This window comes from Paramacrobiotus metropolitanus, unplaced genomic scaffold (assembly GCF_019649055.1).
Source record: "Paramacrobiotus metropolitanus isolate TYO unplaced genomic scaffold, Prichtersi_v1.0 Parri_scaffold0000040, whole genome shotgun sequence".
Taxonomy (NCBI): Eukaryota; Metazoa; Tardigrada; class Eutardigrada; order Parachela; family Macrobiotidae; genus Paramacrobiotus; species Paramacrobiotus metropolitanus.
The window spans coordinates 791,802-815,412 of NW_026570260.1; the positions used below are offsets into that span (position 1 = coordinate 791,802).

At 47.5% G+C, this 23,611-nt stretch overlaps 7 protein-coding genes across 14 annotated transcripts; 3 read left to right on the top strand and 4 right to left on the bottom strand.

The window, feature by feature from the left end:
- Window positions 1–74: 74 nt before the first annotated feature.
- On the bottom strand, window positions 75–2,280 carry LOC129590554 (uncharacterized). Its single transcript, XM_055485846.1, has one exon. The coding sequence runs from the start codon at window positions 1,716–1,718 to the stop codon at window positions 75–77; it is 1,644 nt and encodes a 547-aa protein (XP_055341821.1). The 5' UTR covers window positions 1,719–2,280.
- Window positions 1,831–7,752, top strand: LOC129590552 (adenylate kinase isoenzyme 1-like). Of its 4 annotated transcripts, none has more exons than XM_055485844.1 (6): window positions 5,202–5,661; window positions 5,858–5,936; window positions 6,000–6,169; window positions 6,232–6,348; window positions 6,942–7,133; window positions 7,183–7,752. In XM_055485844.1, exons 1-6 carry the CDS (start codon window positions 5,647–5,649, stop codon window positions 7,456–7,458), a joined length of 849 nt encoding a protein of 282 aa, XP_055341819.1. In that variant the 5' UTR covers window positions 5,202–5,646; the 3' UTR covers window positions 7,459–7,752. The 4 variants fall into 4 exon arrangements, with proteins under 4 accessions (XP_055341817.1, XP_055341818.1, XP_055341819.1 ...); XM_055485845.1 differs by having other exon boundaries at window positions 5,872–5,932; XM_055485842.1 differs by lacking the exons at window positions 6,232–6,348; window positions 6,942–7,133; window positions 7,183–7,752 and adding exons at window positions 1,831–2,651; window positions 2,829–3,749 and having other exon boundaries at window positions 5,046–5,661; window positions 5,872–5,936; window positions 6,000–6,072.
- Window positions 3,901–5,576, bottom strand: LOC129590561 (uncharacterized). Its single transcript, XM_055485858.1, has 4 exons — window positions 5,132–5,576; window positions 4,609–4,717; window positions 4,440–4,505; window positions 3,901–4,371 (listed from the first exon to the last, which is right to left on the bottom strand). The coding sequence occupies exons 1-4, from the start codon at window positions 5,426–5,428 to the stop codon at window positions 3,971–3,973; spliced, it is 873 nt and encodes a 290-aa protein (XP_055341833.1). The 5' UTR covers window positions 5,429–5,576; the 3' UTR covers window positions 3,901–3,970.
- Window positions 7,510–11,067, bottom strand: LOC129590551 (kelch-like protein 10). The gene is made up of 7 exons (XM_055485841.1): window positions 10,734–11,067; window positions 10,179–10,659; window positions 9,811–10,077; window positions 9,020–9,334; window positions 8,419–8,801; window positions 8,082–8,130; window positions 7,510–8,020 (listed from the first exon to the last, which is right to left on the bottom strand). Exons 1-7 carry the CDS (start codon window positions 10,866–10,868, stop codon window positions 7,716–7,718), a joined length of 1,935 nt encoding a protein of 644 aa, XP_055341816.1. The 5' UTR covers window positions 10,869–11,067; the 3' UTR covers window positions 7,510–7,715.
- A 165-nt stretch (window positions 11,068–11,232) lies between these two features.
- On the top strand, window positions 11,233–16,456 carry LOC129590558 (palmitoyltransferase ZDHHC14-like). 2 transcript variants are annotated; one of them, XM_055485853.1, is made up of 11 exons: window positions 11,233–11,508; window positions 12,671–13,055; window positions 13,506–13,666; window positions 13,731–13,925; window positions 14,086–14,102; window positions 14,158–14,278; window positions 14,347–14,492; window positions 14,561–14,670; window positions 14,771–15,806; window positions 15,962–16,225; window positions 16,282–16,456. In XM_055485853.1, exons 2-9 carry the CDS (start codon window positions 12,811–12,813, stop codon window positions 14,964–14,966), a joined length of 1,191 nt encoding a protein of 396 aa, XP_055341828.1. In that variant the 5' UTR covers window positions 11,233–11,508; window positions 12,671–12,810; the 3' UTR covers window positions 14,967–15,806; window positions 15,962–16,225; window positions 16,282–16,456. The 2 variants fall into 2 exon arrangements, with proteins under 2 accessions (XP_055341828.1, XP_055341829.1); XM_055485854.1 differs by lacking the exon at window positions 11,233–11,508 and having other exon boundaries at window positions 12,540–13,031.
- A 78-nt stretch (window positions 16,457–16,534) lies between these two features.
- Window positions 16,535–19,436, bottom strand: LOC129590555 (extended synaptotagmin-2-like). Its single transcript, XM_055485848.1, has 3 exons — window positions 18,311–19,436; window positions 18,166–18,240; window positions 16,535–17,767 (listed from the first exon to the last, which is right to left on the bottom strand). The coding sequence occupies exons 1-3, from the start codon at window positions 18,789–18,791 to the stop codon at window positions 16,692–16,694; spliced, it is 1,632 nt and encodes a 543-aa protein (XP_055341823.1). The 5' UTR covers window positions 18,792–19,436; the 3' UTR covers window positions 16,535–16,691.
- LOC129590548 (DC-STAMP domain-containing protein 2-like) lies at window positions 19,028–23,365 on the top strand. Of its 4 annotated transcripts, XM_055485835.1 has the most exons (8): window positions 19,028–19,088; window positions 19,190–19,330; window positions 19,640–19,953; window positions 20,436–20,814; window positions 21,012–21,361; window positions 21,464–21,787; window positions 21,940–22,452; window positions 22,540–23,365. In XM_055485835.1, exons 3-8 carry the CDS (start codon window positions 19,681–19,683, stop codon window positions 23,227–23,229), a joined length of 2,529 nt encoding a protein of 842 aa, XP_055341810.1. In that variant the 5' UTR covers window positions 19,028–19,088; window positions 19,190–19,330; window positions 19,640–19,680; the 3' UTR covers window positions 23,230–23,365. The 4 variants fall into 4 exon arrangements, with proteins under 4 accessions (XP_055341810.1, XP_055341806.1, XP_055341807.1 ...); XM_055485831.1 differs by lacking the exon at window positions 19,028–19,088 and having other exon boundaries at window positions 19,290–19,576; XM_055485832.1 differs by lacking the exon at window positions 19,028–19,088 and having other exon boundaries at window positions 19,290–19,558.
- Window positions 23,366–23,611: the final 246 nt, after the last annotated feature.

Sequence of the window (23,611 nt, forward strand, 5' to 3'; positions counted from 1 at the left end):
ACTGATTGTAATAGGCACACTTTGCCTCCCTCTCGTATATTGCACCAATAAAACCGGTTTCCAGGATACGAAACTTATTGTCCCGTCTTTCCTTCGCTGCTCTTTCGCTGGATGACCGATTTGCGGGGTGGCTCCAGATGCATTCCAGAACTTTTCCTTTTCTCCGCGATAAGCTGGTTTTCGGCGTTCCCGGAAGCCTCACCTGAAGGAGCCGTTACCACTACACTCGGGTTTGTTGACTTCCGGGTCGCCGGCGCCACCGAGAGAGACGAGGCGCCCAGGTCCGCCGTGGGCTTACCGGCGCCGTCGAACTCATGGCTGCTGGCGTCGGTGGCCGACGGTTCGCCGCCGGGCACCGCCGGATGCTCGTCGATGCTGACGCTGCTGTCAGTCTCATCAAAAAAGGAGCGTTTCTCCTTTTTCAGCTGGAATGCCTGTCGGTCGACGAGATCGAGGGATTTGCGAAGTTCCTGCTTAAGGACGCTGTTCTCGTTTTTTAAGCGCTCGTTCTCGGCACTGTTGGACTGCATAATGGATAAGGATTTACTGATGGATTTCACTCGGTTTTCCACGGTTGCTTTTTCCGCTTCCGTGGATTTGATCGCACTTTCTTGCGCTTTGATCGACGCTGCACTACTAAATCGGCGGTCTTTCTTTAGCTCGACGAGTTCCTCTTTTTGAGATTTTAGCGCATCGTTGAGCTCGTCAATTTTTTTCAGCGATTCGCGACGTTCCTGCTGTAGCGTTTCAATAACTTTCTCCTTATCGCTGTCGCTCGGTTTCATCTCGGGTTGGGTGGCATTGGCTATACTTTGACTCTTTTTGTCACCGTTCAAATTTAGTGACTTTTTTGTAGGGATATCAGTCTGATTAGGATCGTTAGGAGCATTTTCTATTTGATCCAACCCCTTAACGGATTTTCTAACTGTTACTTTGTTAACTTCGCCGTTTGGAAGCATATCGTTTGCGATATTGTCGCCATTTTTTTCGCCATCTTCATTATTATCGTTGTCGTTTACTGGTTCTTCGACTTTCGTATCGTCACTGATCTTCACCGATTTCTTCGCCGTCACGGACTTTCGTGGACCATCTTCGTTCACCGATTTCCGCGGCGTCTCCGCGGGGAGCGTCTCCACAAAAGTCTCATGGCAAAGGTCACAACCTTGTTGCCGTTGCAGCGCGGTGTACTTCGACAGCAAATTGCGGTAGTTGTCTTCCAGCGCCCGGTACGCCCCCATCAACCACTGCTCATGATCAGCACGAAGTCCTTGCCGGCTACTCTGCAGCTGCACGACCACTCCCATCTCTTTGCGGACAATGTTGTGCAGTGCCTGCCAGCGCGTTAATTCGGCGCTCAGCTGCTGATTTGAGCGTTCCAACTGTTCGATCTGTCGGCGATGCGGCGCCATCTGTGATCGCGCCGGATCGACGCACTCGCTGCACTTGAGCACCTGCACCTCCTTCTTTAGGAATTCCACCTGCGAGGTCAGGAGGTGCAGCTCTGAATCGTGACGCTGCTGGAGACTGGTGCGGGTGTCCTGGAGGGACTTCAATTGGTTGGTGGCCTGCTGCAGTTGTAGGAAGAGGTTGTGGCATTTGTCCTGGTAGCACCGTTCCACGGTCAGCTGTTCTTGTAGTTTGCGGTCTAGCAGGGATTTTAGTTGGCGCATTGTTGAGGTAATTTCCTGGAAAGCGCTCGCGTCGATATAGATGCTCATTATTCGCACTCAGATGACGAACTTTTGGTTGGTCAGTTTAATTTTTTTTTGTTGGTTACTTTACAGTATTTAGATCTCGTTAGACTGCTTTCTGGTTTCGAATTCTGGATTCAGAGTATTTAGGGACCCAAAATTTAAGGCAACGCAGTACACGAAGTACTGTAGCATATGTAATAAGCGTAAAGCTGAAATTTGAGGGATAAATTACTTATCCTAATTTAAGCAATGTTAGCGTATCGAGGTCTTTCCCGTGGTGACCTTTCTTTTCCCTTCCCCGACAAACGATTCTTGGGGATTCGCACTAATTTCGTCAGTCAGTCCGCGCGCTCGTCCTCCTTCAATTACCGGACACAGGATTGGCTGCGGTTAAAAGCGGAATGCGTACCCGACAGCGGCGCCGTGACTTATAAGCTTGTTAAGCCAAACATAAAACCCTTTCCCTTACTGATCACAGTCGATAAGAAACAGCGGAAAAAGCACAGTGAGACCTTTCGCAAAGTTGCGTACTTTCCGACACCGCTGACTCCGGAGCAATTGTTAGCCGAAGAAGCTAAGCGGCTGAAACGTACCGTCTCACAGTTGGAAAATGATGAACCCAGATCATTCAGACCGCGCCGCGCGGCGACAACCTTGGCGCGATTGTCGATTGAGTGGGAGGAGAGTTCCGCTCGGGTGGCGCAATGGCGGCGGAAGTTCCAGAATTTTGGGGAATTACCACGGGAAAAGGCTGATTATGCTATCGAAGAGTCCTTGGAAGTGGAGATTTCAGAGCAAAAGGACTTCGTGGCAGCGGTGGATCAGAAGGGTCTCTTCAATGAAAGTGCTTCCTCATCAGTCGATGACACCAACAAGAGCTCACAGATGTTTATGGGAGACAGTGACCCCACAAGGGAAGCGATTCCGGTTGTTGTAGGAATGATGAAGCCACAGCAGGTAAGATATTAAAAAACCTAGAACGGCCAAGACGTACTTAGGCGCTCTTCTTTGACGTGCTCATGCATGATCGATCTGTTAACATGTAGCCACGCCGGGACTGCCTTTTTTGTTGTTTTGCTGGCTTCGTACCGGGGAAAATAGCAAGAATCTAAAATAGGCAAGCACTTCTTGTAGAGAAAATTCCGGAAACTGCGTCGCGCCACACGTAACCTCATTGCCTGGATCGAGTCTCTGCGGCCACAGAAAAAGCTCAACTTCCACCTTATCACCTTGAAAGATGGGACCAGACAGAACGTGAACATGCGGCCGTATTTGCCCTTCCCAGAGGAGTTCCAACCCGTCCCAGTGATTAAGGAGGACGAAATCGTGGACCTGGTTCAGAATGCCTACGGCACCCGTCCCGCACTGGCTCTGAAAGTCGATATCCACGATATGGATAAACTCCCCGAAGAACTGGAGAAGTTTGACAACTACTACTACCTCCGCGAGCGGCTTTTCGCTAGACTGCGCGAACGAGAGAAATCCCTGACAGCCGCTAAGGCCCGCAAACTGCATATCGACGTGGGCAATAAGTACAGTTTCGGGTTCCGTCCAGCAATCCGGTACCACAGCAACACTTTGGGGAATGTTTTCGACGCCACCACCCGGCGACGGTGTCGCTACGGTGTCTGGTATCTGGACCGGGCGCTGTGGCGGAAAATGGAGGTGACGGAAGAGATGAAGCGACCGGGCGCGAGTGAGTCGGACGAGGCCTTCGAGCGAGTCACCGGACAGAAACCGTTGCAGCGCATGGAAACTCCCATCCTGGATCCCGCGTCTCCGGAACTGCGTGATCTTTGTGATTTGTACACCTCCAAGGAGTTCTACAAGCGGTTAGTGGCGCGGGAACGCGCGGTGCCGACATGGCTGGAGCAGTGCCGAGAGATGATTGAGCAAGATGAACGCGAAAAGCGGATGAGCCGGACGGCGCCGCACGGAAGCGAAGTGTGGCGGAAGCGGCGGATTAGTCGGATGCATAGTGTTCTGCATCTGCGGTTGAAGAGCACACCGCATCCACATTTTCCGCGGCGCCAGAGACAATCCAAAGCCAATCATGTAAGTGTGGCGAAACGAATGCAGTCGGATGCAAAAAAGACCCTGATAAAAGAAACAGCAGCAATGGACAGTGCACCGCGAATCGATACATGGTGCTACGATACATTGTATAAACTGGAGAGTACTTAGCAAAGTACTGTGAGGATTGAGGACCATCTTGTTTTATTAATACTTGCACAGATAAAATATCATTGTTTAAAAATTGCTGAAGACCATCACAGCTAATGACCGTCTTGGTGACCTTCATGCGGACCATGCAACTGTGCCCGTAACCGCGCCAGGATCTGCTCGTCTTGCGGATGCTCGGCACCGCCCCCACCATTGCTGGCACCGGCCGCTTCCCCTTGTAATACCTCGGCAAATTTGCTGACACGGTGCGCCAGTTTCTGCAGGGTCCGCAGTTTTAGATGATCAGCGGAATCCAGTAGCTTCTCCACTGCGTCATGGGCGTGAACATCGCCATGCAGATCGGCAGGTGATGGTTTGGTAGCGGTCTGCTCTTCTTCGTGGTGAATCAGACGGGAATCTTTCTGGGTGAGATGGACCTTATTGCACCACAGACGGTAGGCATAACGCCAACAGAAGTTGACGTACTTGATCTTTACCTCCGTTGGACTGAGGCCTAAAAGGCTACGGGTTATGCAAGCGTTCATTTGTGGGTGAGTTTTGAAGAAAGCCGCAGAAGGTCACCGTAATTTTTGGTCCGCCAAATGTTGTACGCTTCGTGCGGGATGCTGTTAGCTTCCGGGGAACCCTCTAGAAACGCCAGCTCATCAAAACCCAAAATGGGTTTAAAAATCATAGTATGGAAATCAGCTTGTTGTGCAGTACAGAGAGTTTCTGTAGTCGAAAAGCTCACCTGGTGGAGCGTTGCCGTATTCCATCTGCATGTGGTAAGCAAGTAGAACTGAGCAGACGTGACGGTTGTGCCTAACGGACGACATATACTCGTTCCATTTCTCGTACGTCTGAATAAACACCAATTGTTGATAAACGGTTTTCTGCTTTAAAATATTGTAGAAAATAGCGAAGGAAAATAATTGGAACTGAGAACTGGCGAGCTTGAGCCCACCTCTGAGATTGGCAGACTTGACGACAGCTGCTACTCAAACAGTAGATATCCCTGAGCTAACTGCAGTTTGTCAAAAAATGACAAAGCATTTTGAAATCTGCACGATTTAAGAATCAAGATTCCAGAACATTCTTGGAAAAGCTTTTGATCCAAGTAATACTTTAAAAATACCTTAGTGAATATATGATTAAACGAAAAAACCAAAAAACGAAAACCATTTTCAGGAAATTGCCAAGAGCCTTCTTCGAGGTGGACACAACACAGCTGCTGTATTGCACTGCACACGTTACTGCCCCTATTTTATTATTACCTGCTGGCGCGGTAACAGCTTCGTCCTGACAATTTCCGCCGCGTAGCACAGCGACATCAGATGTATAAAATAGGCGGAATGAAAGGCGAAGGGCGTGTGCAGGATATCCAGATTGACTGCCATGATGGCCGCCGTTCCAAAGAGCAGAGGGAGGAGCGCCGCGACCGCCACCTGACGGTGATAGACCAACATGTCGTTGTTGGACATGGCCAAAAAGCGCATCGTTGTCATCCCGTCCTGCATACTGTCCAGCACCCCGGACGGGGTCACGTGCAGGGCATGGTGGCTGGCCTTCATCGGGGAGCGAGGGAGAAGAAAGGGGCGGGGCTAAGTCGGTGGTAGGACAATAAGAGGAGATATCACACAAGTAATAATACGCACCCATGCGGTGGACTTGGCGTTGGACCGAAAACCTCAAACTCTCCCACTGCTGTCAGCCTGTTACCTAGACGATATTCTAAAACATCCAGGCTAAAACTTGGAAGCAAATTCTACTTCGTCGAAGACGTATCATCATGGGTCTGCCTGCGGTAAGTTGCGGAAATCGATACTTCACGGCTGAAATAATAATTATTATCGTTTTTGCTTAGGACTAGATCGGTTTTCTTTGCGTTTTCAGTTTGTGTAGAAAGTTTTATGTTTGGGTCGGTTACGTCTTGTATATATGGCGTTGCGGCTCTGTGCGTCTTGCTGACGTCGTCGCATTAGTGTATCGATTCCTCTTAGGATGCATTTGACAGATACCGCAAACAAGTGCCGCTAAAGTACCTCCGACATTTTGGTCTGCCCATCGTTTTCGTGGTCGGTGCGTGCGCCGTCTATACTGCGAAACAGGTGCAAAAGGTGACCAATGAATGGTTCGTTGTAGGAAAACAAGGCTCGGGTAAAGCCACAGTGTGCCACCGTTTGGCCGCGCAACACGGCATCAGTTATGTCACCATTGGGCAGCTGCTGCGCGATGAAGCCAGCACCAATACGGTACGGGGACGGGCCCTGGCGCAGTATGTGTATGCCGTCCCGTCGAAGCCGGTGCCAAAAGTATGTGCATTATGATTAGTCTTGCTGTTTAACCGCGCTCAAGCAGTCTCGATAATGAGCAGGCGTTAATGCTGGAACTCCTAAAAGAAACCATTAGTAAACTGCTGTACGTGCATCGCCCCATTGTCATTTCCGGGTTCCCGCGGAACTACGACCAAGCCATGGAACTGGAGAATTTGGTACGTACAGAGTAGACTGTATATGATTTACTAGGTAATATTAGCTCCGTTTCATACCCTGTATTCCGTCCCATTCGGAGCGATTCTGTTCAAACCGACCTACTATTACTCACGCACAATGCTGAGCTTGTTTGCGCATTGTGCCATAACATGGAACGAAATAACCAACAGTTCACCTTTTAGAGACTGTGTAAGGTGTAACCAACCAAAATTCCGGCCTATCGAGAGATCCAGCGGGCATTTTGGTCGTTAAAGCGACCGGAGCGAGCATTTTGTCGTCCGGAGACATACGCATACTGGGCTGATTTTGTACTTCAACCAGTGTATCCGGCTGTACGGCGTACTCTGAGTACTCTAAGTACTCTAAGTGTCCGGCGGGAAATTATTATTTAAATACGATCACCGCATCGTAAACGCAAAACAACAGGGTGGGCAAAATTTACGGCGGCCTTTTTTGACCTTTGGACGGTGTGATCGGTTTAACGGCCAAAATGTCCACCTGACTTCTTGGTCGGTTACAACTGTGCATTCAAAACATTTCAAAAAAATGCGTTATGTACTAAAAAGCGATGACGTAATAGTTGGCGTAACAGGGACTTCCCATGAAGCATGTGATTTATTTAAAAGTCACCAACGAAACGGCCAAATCTCGCATTCAGCGCAAAAACCAGTACTGCGAAATCTGTCCGATATCACCGGAGGAAATCGATAGAAGGTTAACCGCGTTTGACCAGCAGACCATGTCTGTGATACAGCTTCTCGATAAGGAGAAACGAATTTTCGAGGTATGAACGATAAGCACATAACCAGCATGGTGTGACTTGTGTGGTTTAGATCGATGCCAACGGCGACGCCGAGGAGATGTTTGTTAAAGTCAATGCCCTTTACGAGACCTGGTTGCGCTTGTCCAACCAAGGGGCAGAGTTTCAGGCCGATCCGACGGCATTGGCCGGACAACAGTCACTGGCCACCACGCATACCGCCCACACCCTACCACCCGCTGTGCGGCTGACGGCCAAACCCGCTAGAACGGTTGAGCTGAAACCTACTACTCCGGTGGTTAAAGAACGGCGTTATGGGTTAAGTCAAACTAAAGTGGCATTCCGATAGTTTGATGGATTATCGGAGTGGTTTTTATTTCACTATGCCTATACTGCTAAGTCGTAATGTTGAAATATTTATTGGCTTTCTGCTATCCCGCCCAAAACACAGATTATATGCTCAACAAAATACATGTAAATCGCGCCTTTACTGTTAGATTCGGAATTCGGTTTGAGATTATGTAAAAGTAACCGGCGTATCTGATAAGTCATACATTAAACTTGGAAAATAGTGCAGCACACTGGAAAACTTGAAGAAGGTCTAATCTAAATGATATCCTCCATGTCGACGTCGCTATCGACATCCGGCACAGTTGCCAGCGTAGGCTCCGCACCAGTGGTAGTCGTTTCGCGAGGCGCCTCGATTACCATGAGGCTGTCCTCCTCCTTTAGCGGGACAACCTGCAGCGAACGCGGCACATACTCGTCGATGCCGGGCCGCTCGATGAAGGAGCCGATGTTGGGAATGTTACCGATGACACAAGCACTTAGGGCGCTACGGAATAAGCTCATACTGGCACACTCCTGCCATTCGTTGCTTTTCTCATCGTAGCACTCCACGTTTACGATAGCTAGGAAGCATAACACTGGGATTATTCTGTGTGGCATCAGGCTAATTAAGCGCTTACTCACTTGTCACGCCGTTGAAGCCGCCGACCGCGAAAACTTTTCCGTCCAGTAGCTAAAACGTAGATCCATATACATAAAAAAATCCTGTCTGCTGTACAGGGAGAACGTTTTATTATAATATTAAACAAATGCCATTGACAGCTGATAGTTTTTATTAGCAGAATAATTCTTTTTACTTGTACAGTATACGATGTATACTTGCTTTAATTAAGTTCCGTAATGCGTAATGTAAGTATAATAATTTGGTAACCCTAGTGTGATTTACTTCAGTTTTACTCTGCTAACAGTTTTGGCGACATCACTGTTGACTTCTGCACCGGCGCAATAGTAATATTCGTACCTGTATGGCATAATTACTTCGTGGATTTAGCATATCCTTGATGGCCGTCCACTGGTTGGTGACCGGACTGTACTTTTCGCCGCTGAGCATGCGTGCCACACCATTGAACCCGCCGATGGCGAAGATACAGCCGTTAAGTGCGCATGCACCCACCCCGCTCCGGCGGTTACGCATGGGCTGGATGAATTCCCACGTGTCGGCGGCCGGGTCGTAGATCTCGGCTGACTGCAGACACTCCTGCCCATTGAACCCGCCTACCATGTAGATCTTATCGTCCATCACGCAGGCCGACCCGTCTGACCGTTGTGAGTTCATGGGTGCTACAAAACGCCACTGGTTCTTACGCGGAGAGTAGCGCTCCACCGTCGCTTGGCGCGCCTGTCCTAATCAAAACACCCGTTAAAATAAACATTGTCGTTCCGCTAAAGACGACATTTTCTGCTAAATATGGTCTTCTGACTAAATACAAGTTGCCGTCGAAATGCCAAATTATATACTCTCGTAGACGATTTCTTTCTCAGTCACTTGAAGTACGTAACCATGCATGCTTTTTATTTATGAACGTTGAAGGTCACCAGTTTCGCTTGTAAGTAGTACATACGTGATTCCCCGTCATATCCGCCCATGGCGTACAGGTGGTTCTTAGCGCTAATGACGCTGACGTAGCAGCGACGCGTCTGCATAGGGGAGATCTCCAACCAGGTGCGCGTCACCGGGTCGAAGGCGCGGCAGGTGTTGAAGTAGCTGATGCCGTCAAAGCCGCCCACAGTGTAGATGAGCCCGTTCATCGTCGCCAAACCGTGGTAAGCGCGTGGCCCGTTGCGGTCACCGATGTTGGTTCGGATCCAGCGGTCTGCTCGCACGTCGTATACCTCCACCAGGTTGGTTGGGGAGCCGCCCGACCAGCCGCCCATGGCTACAGATCAAACAGTCGCGGAAGATGTTTGTCATGCATAGAAATCATACGAGTAGTCTGTCCTACTCTGAGTATAATTATAAAATAAAGTATTTACTGGAAAAAGGTATAAAACTGAAATCTGAACTGATTTGGTACAAAACCGAAATCACCTACGTTCACTGGGCTAGGCTTTGCAGATGGTGCCAAATAACAATTCAGGAAAAAGACAGGTAACTTTGCAACGGAATAGTTACTAGTACTTTTCGGACTCAGTAATACCAATAAAAATTCCCCGCCAAGCTTCAGTGTGAAATTAAAATTTGCACGGAAATTAAGTATTTTATAAATATTCAAGTGTTGATAAAAAAAATTGTTTGTCATTAATAACTGTTTGATAGCGGTATATCCTGGTCACTAACCGGTTATAGACCATAGAGGTATGAGCGAAGCTAACCGAAAACGGTACATTTTTTTGTTTATTTTGGTTTACGTACCAAACATAATTTCATGTGGAGCCCGTGAGCGTGTTATATAGACATCATTGGGATCCTGTTCGGGGTTTTTGTTCAAATCCAGATCGTAGATGTATTTGAGCGCCGCAATGATGACCGGTTTGCATTCATTATCAAATTCCTTCAGCAACGGATTACTCTTGATCTTCTCCATGAAATACTGCGAATCAATCAATCCACAGCGTAATGCCGGTAAGATATGGACAATGCAGCGCTTGCGGCTGTCCCGGTCCGCTTCTATCCATTGGACTGCAATGACCTTTACAGCGTTACTTGAGCGGCAAGCGATAAAGGGTGCAAGCAGACAGCATGCTGTAATTATTTAGCGGGCATTTACCTAAAGGACGCACCTATAGCCTCCCACGCTTGCTCCTCCCGACTGACGTTGAGCATATCGTGGCGCAGCAGCGCCACCAATTCCTCCAGAGACAACTGACTAAACGAACCGGTTTTACGGATCTCTGCAAAGTTTTCCAGGAGGTAGCGCAACGCGTAGAACTTCAGTTCGGGGATGCCGATGGCATCGGCGAACCGCTGCACTTGGATGGAGTTCTCCGGGTCAATGTGGTCGCGCATAAAGTCCACGCAGGCGTTGAGCAGACCAAGCATGCAAAACATATCGGCCGCTACCACCGCGTCCTGCACGTTATCGACATTGATGTTGGCTTTGCGGGTGTAGGCGTAGTCAATCAGCACCTCCATGAACTCCCGAGTAATGCCATGGATTCGCGTCACCCAGTGGTCTCCGCTCGCGGCAGATGCCGGGCGTAGCGTGGTGGTAAAGAGCGCCCGGAAATACGGACTGCATGAGGACAGGATGGCGCGGTGGACCTAAAACAACGAACAACGATAAAAATCACATCTTCGAGAGGTATTCGGATGCGTGGTGGGAGGGTGCTTGGGACCTTTAGGGACCCATCATGGAGTAAGAGCTCGGCGTCGCACAGCTGGCCGATCTTTCGCATGTCGTTGAGGAGCTCCAACGCTTCCGAGCTGATTTTCTGTGACACATCATAGCGGCGTTGTCCGAGTAAGGACATACTCCGAAGCCGGCTGACGGCTTACGGCGGGAGCGGCGGTCAGGGTTGCTCCGTGGTGTACAACAGGGTAAGAAAGAAGAAAAGCAAATGAAATCTATACTTTCACTTCAGTAGCGTTGGATTCCGCACTGTATTACGTGCTCACATCCAACAGTGCAACACACGCGGTGTAGTAGCTGCATTGGCTAGTTATACGTGACCCCACCTTTTGACCGGTGGATTTTGGCCCTTAGTTGTGCGAGCGTTGCTGAGTGCCGAGGGTGACCTCGTAGTTGGGGCGAAACAAGGGGAGTGGAGTAGCGGGTTTAAGCGTGCTTTACCACGCTTTGTATACAGAAATTCGTACAAACAGTTCCCAGACCACTTACCGTTCGCACTCAGTATGTAAGATGCTGGCACAATGGACAGAGCAGCCAACAGAAATCCAGAACATGAGAGCCGTATCAACGACGATGCCATTTTCGTATTACACTAGCTGCTGAGCAAAAGCAAGCAGCGTTTCAATAAACGATGCTTCAGTGATTATACACTTGCAGCGTTTAACAACGATTGTCAACGCAAATTCGTATTCCCGATTCCCGAATAAACAGAATGATAAAAATTATGCACCATCTTCTCGTGTTTCACCGCATGTTACAACGTAGTGTTTCAGAATTATGCATACTATTTACTAATGATCACTAAGCCGTTGGTAGCTGTGTTTTCCAGCCTGGTCTTGTGCCTAATTACCTACGAGTTTTGAACACTGGTACTCCGATCGCATCTGCAGTTAGTTGCTTACCACGGCAAAACGTTAACTTGGCACAGAATTGTTGTTCAAGTCACATGTGTGAAATAGAAAGTTTCGTGGCAACTGACTGAGGGAAAACGAAGGCCCCTAACTAAAGCACACTCGTTGTGGAAGCACACTCGTTGTGGCTAGATGGATAAACCTTCGGGTTTTGAAAGATAGTCTACATCGAGCGCGGTTTGGACTTAGATGGGTGACCACTCTGAGTTCAGGCTGCGAGTGCACGGCCCGCAAGGCCTGTGTGCGAAGTGCTTGGCTGAGGCAGCAATACCACCACGGAGACGGGCACGGGAGATGGAGGATCACAATACCACCCTGGCTACTCAGTAACGGCTTGGACTGAAAGGCCTGTGATGTCCGCAGTACCAATCGTGCCAAATGGAAGGAGACAGGGAGATCAGTCGAAGCAGAGGATTGGCGCCTTCCCTAGAGATGTGCTTGCTGTCTACCTGTTTAGAATTCTCTTAGTCTGGTTCTGTTGAACGTCTTGCTCTGCCCGAGCCGGTTAGCGCCATTGCGCGTTAAAATAAAGCTGGCGCTCGCGTTTGCGAGCTGCTGCATACGATCTGTTGCAGTGTTATAGCCTCCATTGTAACTCTGCGTGAATGAATTACCGTACTTTGCACAAAATGTTCTGTCTGTCACCTGATTAATGCATTGCTGAACATGTAAACCGAGCCGTTTTCGAAACAACTAGCCGCATAAAGCAATCGCAAAGTACCGGCTGTGTTTTTGCGGTTTGGGCGGAGCAAGGGTGCTGTCAGTTACATTGATTCCCCTTTCGAAGACCGCTCATCCAATGAGCGGGCGTCTTCATTTAAGTGACTCACCATCGGTACATCATTAATGCGCTTATCCCACTGCATGGGCGCAATATTTGTTGTTGTTGTTGTGGTTGCACAAACGTACAGCGTAGTTTTTGCAACGTGCCAACGACAACAACGCTTGAGAATGAATTGCTTGTTGTTACTGTTGAGAATGAATTACTAGCCGCCGCGTCTTTAATTTGCAGCTGCTTGACAACACAACACCAGACTGGAGAAAGAATCCGCTAACTGTTGAAAATACAGTAATTAGTTGGTGGTGACTTGGCAAAGCAAGCTGTAAGCAGCAAGAGTGCAGGCAGAAAGAAAGCAGGCTCATTTCACTTCCATGGAGACTTCAGTTCCAGCTAACAGCATCGATGTAGCGGATTGTCCTGTCGAAACGGAAGATCTCCCGGAGCAGGCTCAATGGGAACGAGAAAACGCTGCGATGCTGAAGGTCCGCCTGGAGATCTGGCTGAACCGTATGGTGGGGCGCAATCAGCGTTTCATCTGGTGGCTGACCATCGCCATGTCCGTACTGCCGCTAAGCCTTCATGCAGCCATTGAGTGCGTGTACGGCGGTGATCCGCGGTACTGTTCAGTACATACTACCATTTAATTTTTGAAGTTTGTTTCCAAGAAAAGCCTCGCCGCAAAATAAATTACCTAAAGATCTAGTAACGTCTCCAATCTAAATCAGTTTTGGTAAATTCGTGATTAATGTGTCATTACATTTAATGATTTTAGCTTGTAATTTCTTCAAAGACGTGCAATCGAAATATGAACACATCAATAACTATTATCATAACGAAATATAAAAATAAGTACTTGTACCTATACTGAATACCATTCAGTATAGGTACTTATTATAGATATGTGAATGTCAGCTGCCATGCCATAACTGGCAATTCTGACATCATAAATTTAGCAGCATCCATCGGTCGACTGAGCAGTGAGCATTGTATTCTACTGCACTGTCTGCACAGTAGACAGGCTTGAGCAATAGGATGCAGTAGATAATAATAGGTGTTAATCATGCAGTGCGCCGTATCTCCTCCGACACATGACGCCGTACCTTCCGATGACCCTGGGCATACTCTTCTTCACGGTCTTCACCCTGTTCCTCGTAAACTCCTTTATGGATCCGGGCGTTGTGCAGCCGTATTTGCACAGCGATCTGTTGCGGTTGGAACAACAACTGCGTACGTCACTCTGTTATTGTTATCCGCGCCCCTTATCGACGCAGGCTTTTGGGATTCCTTGTAGGAATTCGGGAGGGAATGCACTATGTAGCAGAAGCCTTCATCGTCACCTCGGACAACCCCACCGAACGCGCATCGGTGCGGCGTCAGAGCCAGTGGCTGGTCAACGGACAGACAGTGATCACCGAGTTCTGCTATCACTGTCGCCTGTACCAGGCTCCGCGGGTGCACCACTGTCAGCTGTGCGGACGATGCGTTGGTACGAAAGCGCGAATTCAAAACTAAGACTGCACGCTGTCATAAAAAATTATAATTTATCACCATGAATTGGCCTCACAATCAAAGAGTGCAAGCACTCGCGTATGGACCAAATATGTACCTGTTACTCACACTGTCAAACAGAAAAGTTTGTTTTGCAGAAAGGTTTGATCATCATGTACGCACTGATCGCTGTCGATGAACCCCAGCTACACCAATGATGCTGTATTTAGTGCCCGTGGCTGGACAACTGCGTGGGACTGCGCAATTACCCCTACTTCATCCTGATGCTGATTATCCATGGGGTCATGTGGATAGTCTGGATCGCTTCTGTGATCGTCCACATCGTAATGCGTAAGTTAAGTAGGCTAATGTAGTACGTGTTACTACCGGTATTGAGAAGTTAGAAAATTGTTGATTAGGTTCTCTGGAACACTGGACAGGAATTGTGTACCTCCCGGCGTGCCTTATACAAATAGGCATTGGGATAGCAAATCTGCACTTTCTGTACGTCCTGTTATCATGTCAGCGGGATCTGCTCAAACTGGGGCTGACTGTGCACGAATTCGTACGTGATTTTAAAGAGCGTGTGTCAAGCGGGTGTTTGCGGATACACTGTGTTGTTTCCCTCAACAGAAAACGGACAAATATTATAACCGGAGCATGCATCGTTTCCGTAGTCCCTTCGATTGTGGATCCTTGCGGAAAAATATGGTGGAGGCGTTCTGGAAACCGTGGCGACCTTTGTGCGTAAAGCATTCAAAACCGCTCACATGGAAATTCTTTGAGAATCGTACAGAACTCCGGTTAACCTACATTTTAACTGGCTTTTTATGCGATATGCAGGTCCTATCTGCCAAACCTGGCAGTTGATTTAATTACTCCCAACAATTCGCCTCAGACTCCTTCTACCGGGAACCGGGGTGATGCTACCATAGCTCAAAAGAAACAAAATGAGTCAAAGCTCGTTCAACCCAAGTTAACCAACCCAAGTTCAGTGGTGCAATTGACTGCAAAGCTTGATCATGTAATACTGATCTAGCCGATAATGATGTCTGCATTCGAGTTTCTGAGGGGAATATTTGATTTTAAAGGAGAGATACAATTATCTACGAGTGCATGGTACGCGTACTATTCTTGTACTAGTACTCAGTACTTGTTTTTTTTACTTGACGATACATCCACCTGAACACATTTCCGCTTGATATTGTTGACTAATCCATTGGTGGAAGCATTTTCAGTTGCGAAGCCTTTCCTGATTAACCCTAAGGGATACATTATGTTTTTTTTGCCCTTGGAGTTCCCAAATGTAAAGAACAGTTGGAATACTTAGAATAAAACGTTTTGGATGAAGCTAACCAAAAGAAACGTTTAATATCCAAGTTTGTGATTACTGTACTGAGTACTGTAATAGTTTCATATTGATAATTAGACATATACCGGTACGAGCGATGGTCGATAAGGTCACCGCATTACATACTATGCCCGCACGTGTTAATGTTTTGCAGTGTTACTATAATACACGGTGCCACCGAAAAAATTAGTTGTAATAAGTACATACGTTTTTCGGTAAATTTGGCAAAGGTCATGGGGAAAACCGTTTTCTGGTTGCTTGGATATGACTGCAACCCTTTTCTTATTGTTTCGCAACCGGTGCATCGTGCAGCTGAATCAGTCTCGATGGGATGGTTTAGAGTTCAGTTGTAATTTTGTCCACGTACTCCCAACACAGAATCTGCGCTACATTAACCTCGACACTGTTTCCCTGCTCATGACTTTGACCAAACAACTGCGCAGCGGCAAAAAACTCGTCTTCTTCCGCACTTGCAAGGGTGAAATGGTCTCGTTCGCGGCACGAAGTGGCAGTTGCGGCAAGAAAAAGGTATGACTACATAAATGTCGTAACGCCATTACCAAATGAACAACAATTAAATTAACTGAATACATAATACTGAATAATGTAATGCTTCTAATCAACAAAAATATCTCATACCATTCAAAAGAGAGCAGCATAACCTTCGGCTGTGATTTTAACAGCCAAGCTGCGGCAAATCCAAGTCGAAGTCGAAATGCGGCAGCAAGAAGCGCAGCCGATCGAAGTCCCGCGGTTGCTCGCGTAAGGCTAAAAAGTCCTCCTGCAAGCCGAAGAAGTCCTCCTGCAAATCCAAAAAGGTCAAGAAGTCCTGCAAACCCAAAAAGCGCTCCGGCTGCAAATCCAAATCCAAGAAGCGCTCGTGTGGTGCGCGTCGCAAGTCACGCTCTCGCTCTCGCTCTCGCTGCGGCGGCATGAAGAAGTCCAAGGTCAGTTACTGAGCAACCCAGCGTTCATGATGTGTAATGAAGGCCTTTAATTGCAGAAATCATCCTGCCCTAGTGCCTGTGGAGCCGGAATGTAAGCCGGAAAGTGATGCCATTCTTGACTGGATGTTGTTATCCTTAGCGTTTGGTTGGAGGAGTGACTGTTAATTACTGCTGCTGGTTGTGAGGTTAAGTCGCAAAGAATTTAGTTTGTAATAAATCGACACGGTATTGGTTGCTCGCGATTCTCTAAAATGTAATGCTTATCCAGATCCGAGTATTTCAGTATTTCACATCCCGTGACTTTTCGCGCGAACAGTAAGCCACATAATTTACATATTCTTTCGGTTGATTATGACATTTACTCCAAGTAGTTCTAGTTTTTCCGTGCACAACCACCAAAACATTGTCACACAACAATAATATAGTTCTTTTATTATTACGTATTATTATTATATAAACCTTATTGTCATCGCGCGGCGGCCACGCTTCGAACACTGATATCCGGCTCGAAGAGCGGCGCATCGCCCTCCGCTCGGAACGTCCTCACAACAACCCTCAACGACACCACTGACAGTGTGACAAATCCATCATTGACTTCAAAACTCGTCGACACAGTCAACCCCTTTGATTTTAACACACTCGCCAATCTTACAAAACCCTGCCCCAAGCGGACGTCCTTGACCCCGTCCACGACTTCCACTTGAATCTCATCGTGCAGCAGGTCATAGATAGGAAATGCTAGGACCTCCTTCCACGCCGGTACCTTGGCGTAATCATGCCGGTTGGAGGTTCGCTGCTGGTCACCCAGCCGTGCGGTGACCTTGACCGGGAAACTCCTGGGTAGGTGGAAAGGATCTAGATGAGCTTTGGACGCCGCCACCACGTAGCACAGCGCCACCGGTAGGATGCAGTTGGTCTTCTCCCGAATACGCTGGCAGATCAGCATCTGCATGGTGAAGTCGTCGAAACGATCGGATAAGCTCCGCCATTCATAACGTAAATGTAGAATCCCACTGCCGACGTTCTCCAAAGCGTAAAACTCCTCAATGACTCCGTTGATTTGCACCCGTAATAGGTCCAACCGCCCTTCACCCAGCGGCAAGCGGGTAATCGGGTCCTGGTCGAACACCGTAAAGGTCAAGGGGATACGCTCGCTGCGCCGGTGAAAGACAATCTGGTAGAAATGGTTCCAGGTGGGACTTAGGCTGTCTTCCACCACCGGCGACACGAATACCTCGTTGCCGTAAGTGAACTCTACATAGGGGTTTGAGACGCCGTGAAGATCGGCAGCCTCCAGTTGAAAAGCATCGATGAGGTGAATGCGGACGATGCCCAGAGGCAGGTCAATCTCCAGATCGTGGCTGGCATAGTTCTGGGCGATGTAAATCTGAAGAGCATGCGGGGTCACCATAGTGTGGCGCAGAATACCGTGGATGGTCTTGTCCAGAACGCCGGCCACCGCCTCAAAGTTCAGAAAGTTTAGGAAGTTGGTAAATTCATAGTGTAATTGTGGTGGTTCCAAGAAATACAGCTGGGTTCCTCCTGAAATAAGCGAACAAATAGGGAATAAACTATTTTCAGTCACCAAAAGAAAATGAAAGCAGAAATGAGTACAAACGTCAAAGGTGCAACTATAAAAAAAATAGAATCTAACGTGAGTATACTGATACAGTAATACTAAGTTTGGCTGATATTAACGTTTAAATTACATGCGTTGTAAACTATTATTATGCTTATTTTTGTTACAAACAAGGTAACCGTCAAAAAACACTTAAAATAATTCAACATATAAAAATGGTTTTAGATAACCTTCGTAAGAGGTTTTCTTTAAAGAATATACATTCTTTAAAGATACACATTTTTTTAAAGAAAGGAGAACTTTTTGTTCAGAAACCACGAAACGAAAAGAACCGGAGACGTCGAATACGGGCATCCATTACCGATAACTGGTAATTCTGGCAGCAGTGGCTTTAAAATCAACCGCAGCGTTCCGCGTAATTGGATGTTTTTGATGCCTGTAAAGCCAGCAACCTTACCACTACAACGGTCATTGCAATGGACTCACTCCTTACCAGCCCCACCTGCCTGCTTGCACATATCCCACCCGGACCACAAATTCCGCATTGCCGCGGTACAGGACATCTAAATCCACGCATACCTCCTCTGTCGGGTCCTCCGGATAGCTGCGAACCCCTTCCACTTGAAACGGCATTGTCCCCAGATCCAGCTTGACAAAAGCAAACGACACTTTAATTGCCCGCTGCAGTTCCTCATTGAGAAGCGCCGTGATTTCTACGCGAAAAATATGCTGGAGGTAGCGATTGATGGGCGTCCACAACCGGCGAATGACCTCGTTCAGCCACTCGACCGATTCCATGTCGTGCTCGTGGGGGTGGAGAGGCCGCAGGGGACCGGTGTTTAGCGTGGGGCGCAAGGCAGTGATGACCTTTAGGAGGCAGTAAATGAACTCTGAAATGACGTACCACGGGACGCTGACGTCAGTGCGGAAAAGGTAAAAAAAGGTCAGATGGATGGAAAAGTCCAGGAACTGGAATAGAACACCCATTTCACGGGTCGCTGGAGGATAGTGCGGTCATTGACTACAACGCTCATTAAGCCACACAGTCGTTAATAACGAACTGACGTCCATTATTCGCCGGATTTAATAAATTGACATTAAGGTGAGCATGGTGAAGGTAAGTAATTTTGGCTCATGTTTAGTGTGCACCAAAGACTGCTGCTGTCGTTGTCAGATTTATTTTAACCATAAATGTGGGCTGATATAAACGTTTCAGGCGAACACATTATTGGCTGAGGCAATATCTATGTACTTAATTAACCAACAGCAGAGACGGATGTACTGGTACGCGTCACATCACCAAAATAAAACAATCCTGCACTCATCCGTCTTATGCGAGCACGTCACGCAAATCAAAACCATTAACGGCCATCCTTGGTTGCTAGGGCTTCGGCGCTTCTAAGCATGTCCGATGGTGCCGGCCGTTTTCTCAGACTAACGGTTGTACTTACAGTACATACCGTGAAAGATCGTGCGGCACACTTCCTAGCTAGTCGATTCGAGATGAAGTAACTGCGGAACTGCTGGTAATATAACAGGCGTCAGAGTTCAAAACGAAACATGTACTGTACTGTACTATTCTATACTAGTACTGTAGAATCTAGCGAACGCTTTTGCCGGTGCCGTGTGCAATCTGGAATGATACTGCATTGACTGAAGATTGTACTGCTTTGGATTCGGCACTTAGTACTGACAACTTCGTGGCAATACCTGTATAAAATTCTGAAACTTTCTAACGACGACACTTGCCTTGTGTAAAGAGAAAGCTTTTAGTGCGTTTACAACCGTAACACTTTACGACGTAATAGTGGGTTGACATAGTTCTCTCTGTCTAGGTTGTTTTGGCATTGCCGCTCATAGCCAAACTACAGCAGAAATGTGGATGCAGATAAAAATGTTTTTTAAGCTGCTGAAGCTGCGACGCAAGATCCGCCGGCTAAAGCTAGCCAAGGAGAACACCTACCGCATCGAGCAAGGTCTGTCTCCGATCTATCCATTTAGCGAGATCTTGCGTATGTACCTGGTGGACAAACCTCTGGATTTCATCTACCATGCTCTGTGTCCATGCTGTATCTATGACCGCTACCGGCATGAGAAACGGCGCCGGCGTCCTGCGCCGACCACTTGGTACGGCCGCATGATCTTCCAGGTAGCGCTTCAATAAGGAACTAATAACAGTAAAGATTTCATTTGTCATAACGGGACAGAACGGCTCCATTTTTGTTTTTGTCATAGTCAGATTGACTGCATGGTGTGTCTTGCAGCCAATCACCATAAGACTAACGATTGACACAATAATAATGAAGTTGAGCTCCCATGCGCAATTGCGCACACATGTATGCCGTGCCGAAAAAGATCATAGCACAGCGGGCCAGAAATTTGCGTTCAGCGTTCACGTTTCTCAGTTATGAGCCGCAATGCGATGAGCATTCTGGATAATGTTCCGTCTGACTTTAACTAGAACAGATGTTTATTTGATGCGTGCGTTTTTGAACGATCCTGAAAACTGAGATCTTGGCAAACCCTAAACTCAGTATAGTTTAATTTCCAGAAAACTATAATATACCATAAAGGCAATTCGAGTGACAAAAAATGTTATGTAGTGTTCAGTAACGCATCCTTCTTCTGCAGGGCACGTACGAGAACCAAGTCCTTAAGAGCGTTCTGGGTTTCTTAATCGGAATACTAATCAACTACCTCATCTATTTGTACATGATATACCAACTACGCTTCCAACTTTTGACTGCCACCGTTTGGGCGTTAATCGCCGGCAACGTGCTGACTTTGGGATTGGCGTTCAGCGACCCGGTGCGATGCATCGCATTGCTCATTGTGCCGTCGGTATGTACGGGGAAGGGCCGGACAGCCCTTCTGGCGACGGCCATGGTGATGACCTTTAACGGGCCAGCGATGAATGCTGGGGAGAACGCTATGCGCTTGGCGGGGACGATTCAGTGCGGACAGGAACTGCTGCGGAACACCACCATCGAGGTCATCAAAGAGGCTCTTAGTCGGTTATTCTTGTCTGACACTCTGATGCTGCAAGTTAGCTAAGCTGTGCAAACACCGGCCGCAATGCTGCAGAGCTATAGAAGTACCGCACTCCGCAGTGAAGCTATCCGGTTAATGACTGCGTTTGCGCATCTTGCAGCACCAGCCAATAAGCATACGATTAAAGATAACGATAATAACGTTTGCGCTTTTCAGCTCCCATTCGCACCATTTACGCCGTACTGAAAAAGGTCGTCAAGGAGCTGGCCGAATTGGCGAAGAAGATTAAAGCGGCGTTCCTGGCGGTGGTGAAAGTGTTTCGGGACATTGTGGACTCCATCAAACAGGCTTTTGCCTGGCTGGCCAGTGTCGTGGAGGAGTGCAACGAGCGCGTCGGCACTCCGGCCAAAAAATGTTACAAGTCCATCGACGAGGCGGTGGAGAAGTGCGAAGTGGCGTTGGGCAAGACGTTTAGCTGGCTGTGTTATGTGGCGCACGTGGCATACATCGCCTGTGCGGCAATGAGTCTAGTGGTGGCCCTATGCAACCTGCCTAAAGCCGTCAGCGTATGTATACATTTAGTGGATTTTTATGCTGCAACTCTGGATGAGTTTTAACTTTAAGCATCCAACCAAAGCTGTTTTGTGACCACAATGCTTGATGTTTAGGAGAACATTCTGGAGCCGATTAAAAAACTGGTGAAGACGCTGGTGGCTAAGATCAAATATCAGTTGTACGTCAAAATTGCTTTTAGCCATCACATGAATTACACATTAGAGCAAAGCAAGTCTGTAACGGACATACGAAAAGACATTATGGATGAGATTCGACAAAGAGTGGACATTTTCGATTTGACACTGGAATGGACCGATGTCGTTTTGTTCTTAATAATTTTCACCATCGTCTGGAAAGCGTTTTGGTACCGGCAGCGATACTTGACGCAGGATCGCTACGATAACATTTACATCACATTCACCGTGCGCGATATCGATGTAAGCTTAGTGTTACTCGAATAAAATGCCGCTTAAGTTTGATTAAAAAACCCCTGAAAAAATTTTCTGCATTAAGACACTCAAATTCTGCAAATTTTAAACTTTTATTGAACTGTAAAATGGGTTTGTTTTTTTGCACTTTTACTCGCTAGGAAAGGCGTCTCGATTTGGGGAAAGAAACTCTTTTACCACTACGCCACGACGAGAAGAAGATTTACGTCAAAACCAACGCTTGGAGCTTTGCTCACGCCGAGAAGAAGAAGCTCTTCTCATCGCTGGCCTTCTTCAGCGGACCGGCCATGCAGGCAGTCTTCTACATGTTTATGGACACCACCTTATTCTGGCTGTTGAAGACCATCCGCAAGTACGGAGCTTTCGATGCGGAAATCGAGATTCCCGCCAGTATCGAACTGCACGTGCGGGGCTCGGGTTTCCTTGCGCGGATGTACCGCACCATCATTAAGGCCTTCAAACCGCTGCTGAAACTAATGCCACGGGTGGACACGACACCTTGTCTACCGGTCGCCAGTATCCCTGATTACAACCGCTATAAACTCATCCTGTTTCTGCTATGGCTGGTTTTGCTGCTTATTGTGGGGGAAGCGTATGGGTTGCGGTTCCGGCATGTAATTTGCAGCTGGTTCGCGCCGCATCGTGAAAAAGAGGTAAAGCAGGTTTTTTACTTCAGAAATAACGAAATTTGTGGCTTGATTTTTACCGCATATCAATGTCAGTAATGTTTGACCTTTTAGCGCGCAATTTGGCTGTACAACAACATCCTGCGTCAACGCGGTGGTTTCGTTAAGTTCATGCGTCGGCGTCTGCGCGAAAAGTACGGCATCGAAAAATTTACCAAGTCCGCCGCGGAGAAGACGAGTTTGATTGAATACTTGGCGACAAAATCGGAGTTTCTCAGGCAGATTTTCAAATTCTTTGGTTACACCGAGAAAAAATTTTGCATCGTCTGCAGCAAACCAGGTTTTCAGGATGATTATGAGACGTTCAAGCACTGCCAGACACCGGGCTGTAAAGGCATTTACTGCGATGACTGCTTCCGTGATCTGCACAACATGTGCACCATCTGCATGCATCCGATTGAGTACGGTGATCTGTCGGATCTGTCGGAGGAGCTAGATTCCAGTGACGAAGAAGAAATCTTGCGGAAGCGCGAAGAGGCCAGACTAAGGGCGATGCAACTAAGGGCGATGCAGAGACGATCGGAAAGGTCAACGGAGCTGTTTGAACTGGAAGCGGATGAGGAAGGGAATGTGGACGCGCAGGATTTGTACGAGTACACGCAGCAGTTGGCTATGCGGGCTGAGGATGCTCGTCACGGGAGGAAAGACCGGGTTTCGATGGAAATTTTTAGTAATGAGGAAAGCGACGAATCGACGGACGACAATGATGAGTCAGACTTTGAAGAACAGATTACGATTGTATGAAATGATGCAGGCATGTAAATCAGTGTATTATGAGTGAAATTATTGTCTTAAAAAAAAAAGTGCGAGGCGAAACTTGCATTAACTGAGAACGTTATTCTGGTTAACGTTTAATAGTGCATTTAAAATAAGCAGCGATTAAAACACAGGGAATCTCTCTTGCATTAAAAAAGGCTTAAAAACAGCCCAGTTTAAACAACTGTGGTATACCGTGTACGTGAGTTTGAGTCTTGAGACACTAGCTCGATATATAGAGTAGACGATGGCGTTGGTCCGGTAGACAAAACTGACTGAATACTCTATTAATAAGCTTTTTGTAAAAATGTTTTGCGGGAAACAACTTATTACACTTTCAAAAATGCTTATTTGTGGAATGACAAATTGA

Coding starts and splice junctions, on each gene's coding strand:
- LOC129590555 (XM_055485848.1), bottom strand. CDS start 18,791: ATGGGTGTTCTATTCCAGTTCCTGGACTTTTCCATCCATCTGACCTTT. Junction 18,241..18,310: donor GGTGGGATATGTGCAAGCAG/GCAGGTGGGGCT, acceptor CTGGCTTTACAG/GCATCAAAAACATCCAATTA. Junction 17,768..18,165: donor GCCAGAATTACCAGTTATCG/GTAATGGATGCC, acceptor CGCTTATTTCAG/GAGGAACCCAGCTGTATTTC.
- LOC129590548 (XM_055485835.1), top strand. CDS start 19,681: ATGTGGATGCAGATAAAAATGTTTTTTAAGCTGCTGAAGCTGCGACGC. Junction 19,954..20,435: donor ACGGCCGCATGATCTTCCAG/GTAGCGCTTCAA, acceptor CTTCTTCTGCAG/GGCACGTACGAGAACCAAGT. Junction 21,362..21,463: donor ACCTGCCTAAAGCCGTCAGC/GTATGTATACAT, acceptor CTTGATGTTTAG/GAGAACATTCTGGAGCCGAT.
- LOC129590551 (XM_055485841.1), bottom strand. CDS start 10,868: ATGTCCTTACTCGGACAACGCCGCTATGATGTGTCACAGAAAATCAGC. Junction 10,078..10,178: donor GCAAGCGTGGGAGGCTATAG/GTGCGTCCTTTA, acceptor AGGTCATTGCAG/TCCAATGGATAGAAGCGGAC. Junction 8,131..8,418: donor GAAGTAATTATGCCATACAG/GTACGAATATTA, acceptor TCTACGTTTTAG/CTACTGGACGGAAAAGTTTT.
- LOC129590561 (XM_055485858.1), bottom strand. CDS start 5,428: ATGAAGGCCAGCCACCATGCCCTGCACGTGACCCCGTCCGGGGTGCTG. Junction 4,506..4,608: donor ATACGGCAACGCTCCACCAG/GTGAGCTTTTCG, acceptor TGGCGTTTCTAG/AGGGTTCCCCGGAAGCTAAC. Junction 4,372..4,439: donor TTGGCGGACCAAAAATTACG/GTGACCTTCTGC, acceptor GTAGCCTTTTAG/GCCTCAGTCCAACGGAGGTA.
- LOC129590558 (XM_055485853.1), top strand. CDS start 12,811: ATGGAGACTTCAGTTCCAGCTAACAGCATCGATGTAGCGGATTGTCCT. Junction 13,056..13,505: donor GTGTACGGCGGTGATCCGCG/GTACTGTTCAGT, acceptor TTAATCATGCAG/TGCGCCGTATCTCCTCCGAC. Junction 13,667..13,730: donor GCGGTTGGAACAACAACTGC/GTACGTCACTCT, acceptor GATTCCTTGTAG/GAATTCGGGAGGGAATGCAC.
- LOC129590554 (XM_055485846.1), bottom strand. CDS start 1,718: ATGAGCATCTATATCGACGCGAGCGCTTTCCAGGAAATTACCTCAACA.
- LOC129590552 (XM_055485842.1), top strand. CDS start 1,944: ATGTTAGCGTATCGAGGTCTTTCCCGTGGTGACCTTTCTTTTCCCTTC. Junction 2,652..2,828: donor GAATGATGAAGCCACAGCAG/GTAAGATATTAA, acceptor CACTTCTTGTAG/AGAAAATTCCGGAAACTGCG. Junction 3,750..5,045: donor GACAATCCAAAGCCAATCAT/GTAAGTGTGGCG, acceptor AACCATTTTCAG/GAAATTGCCAAGAGCCTTCT.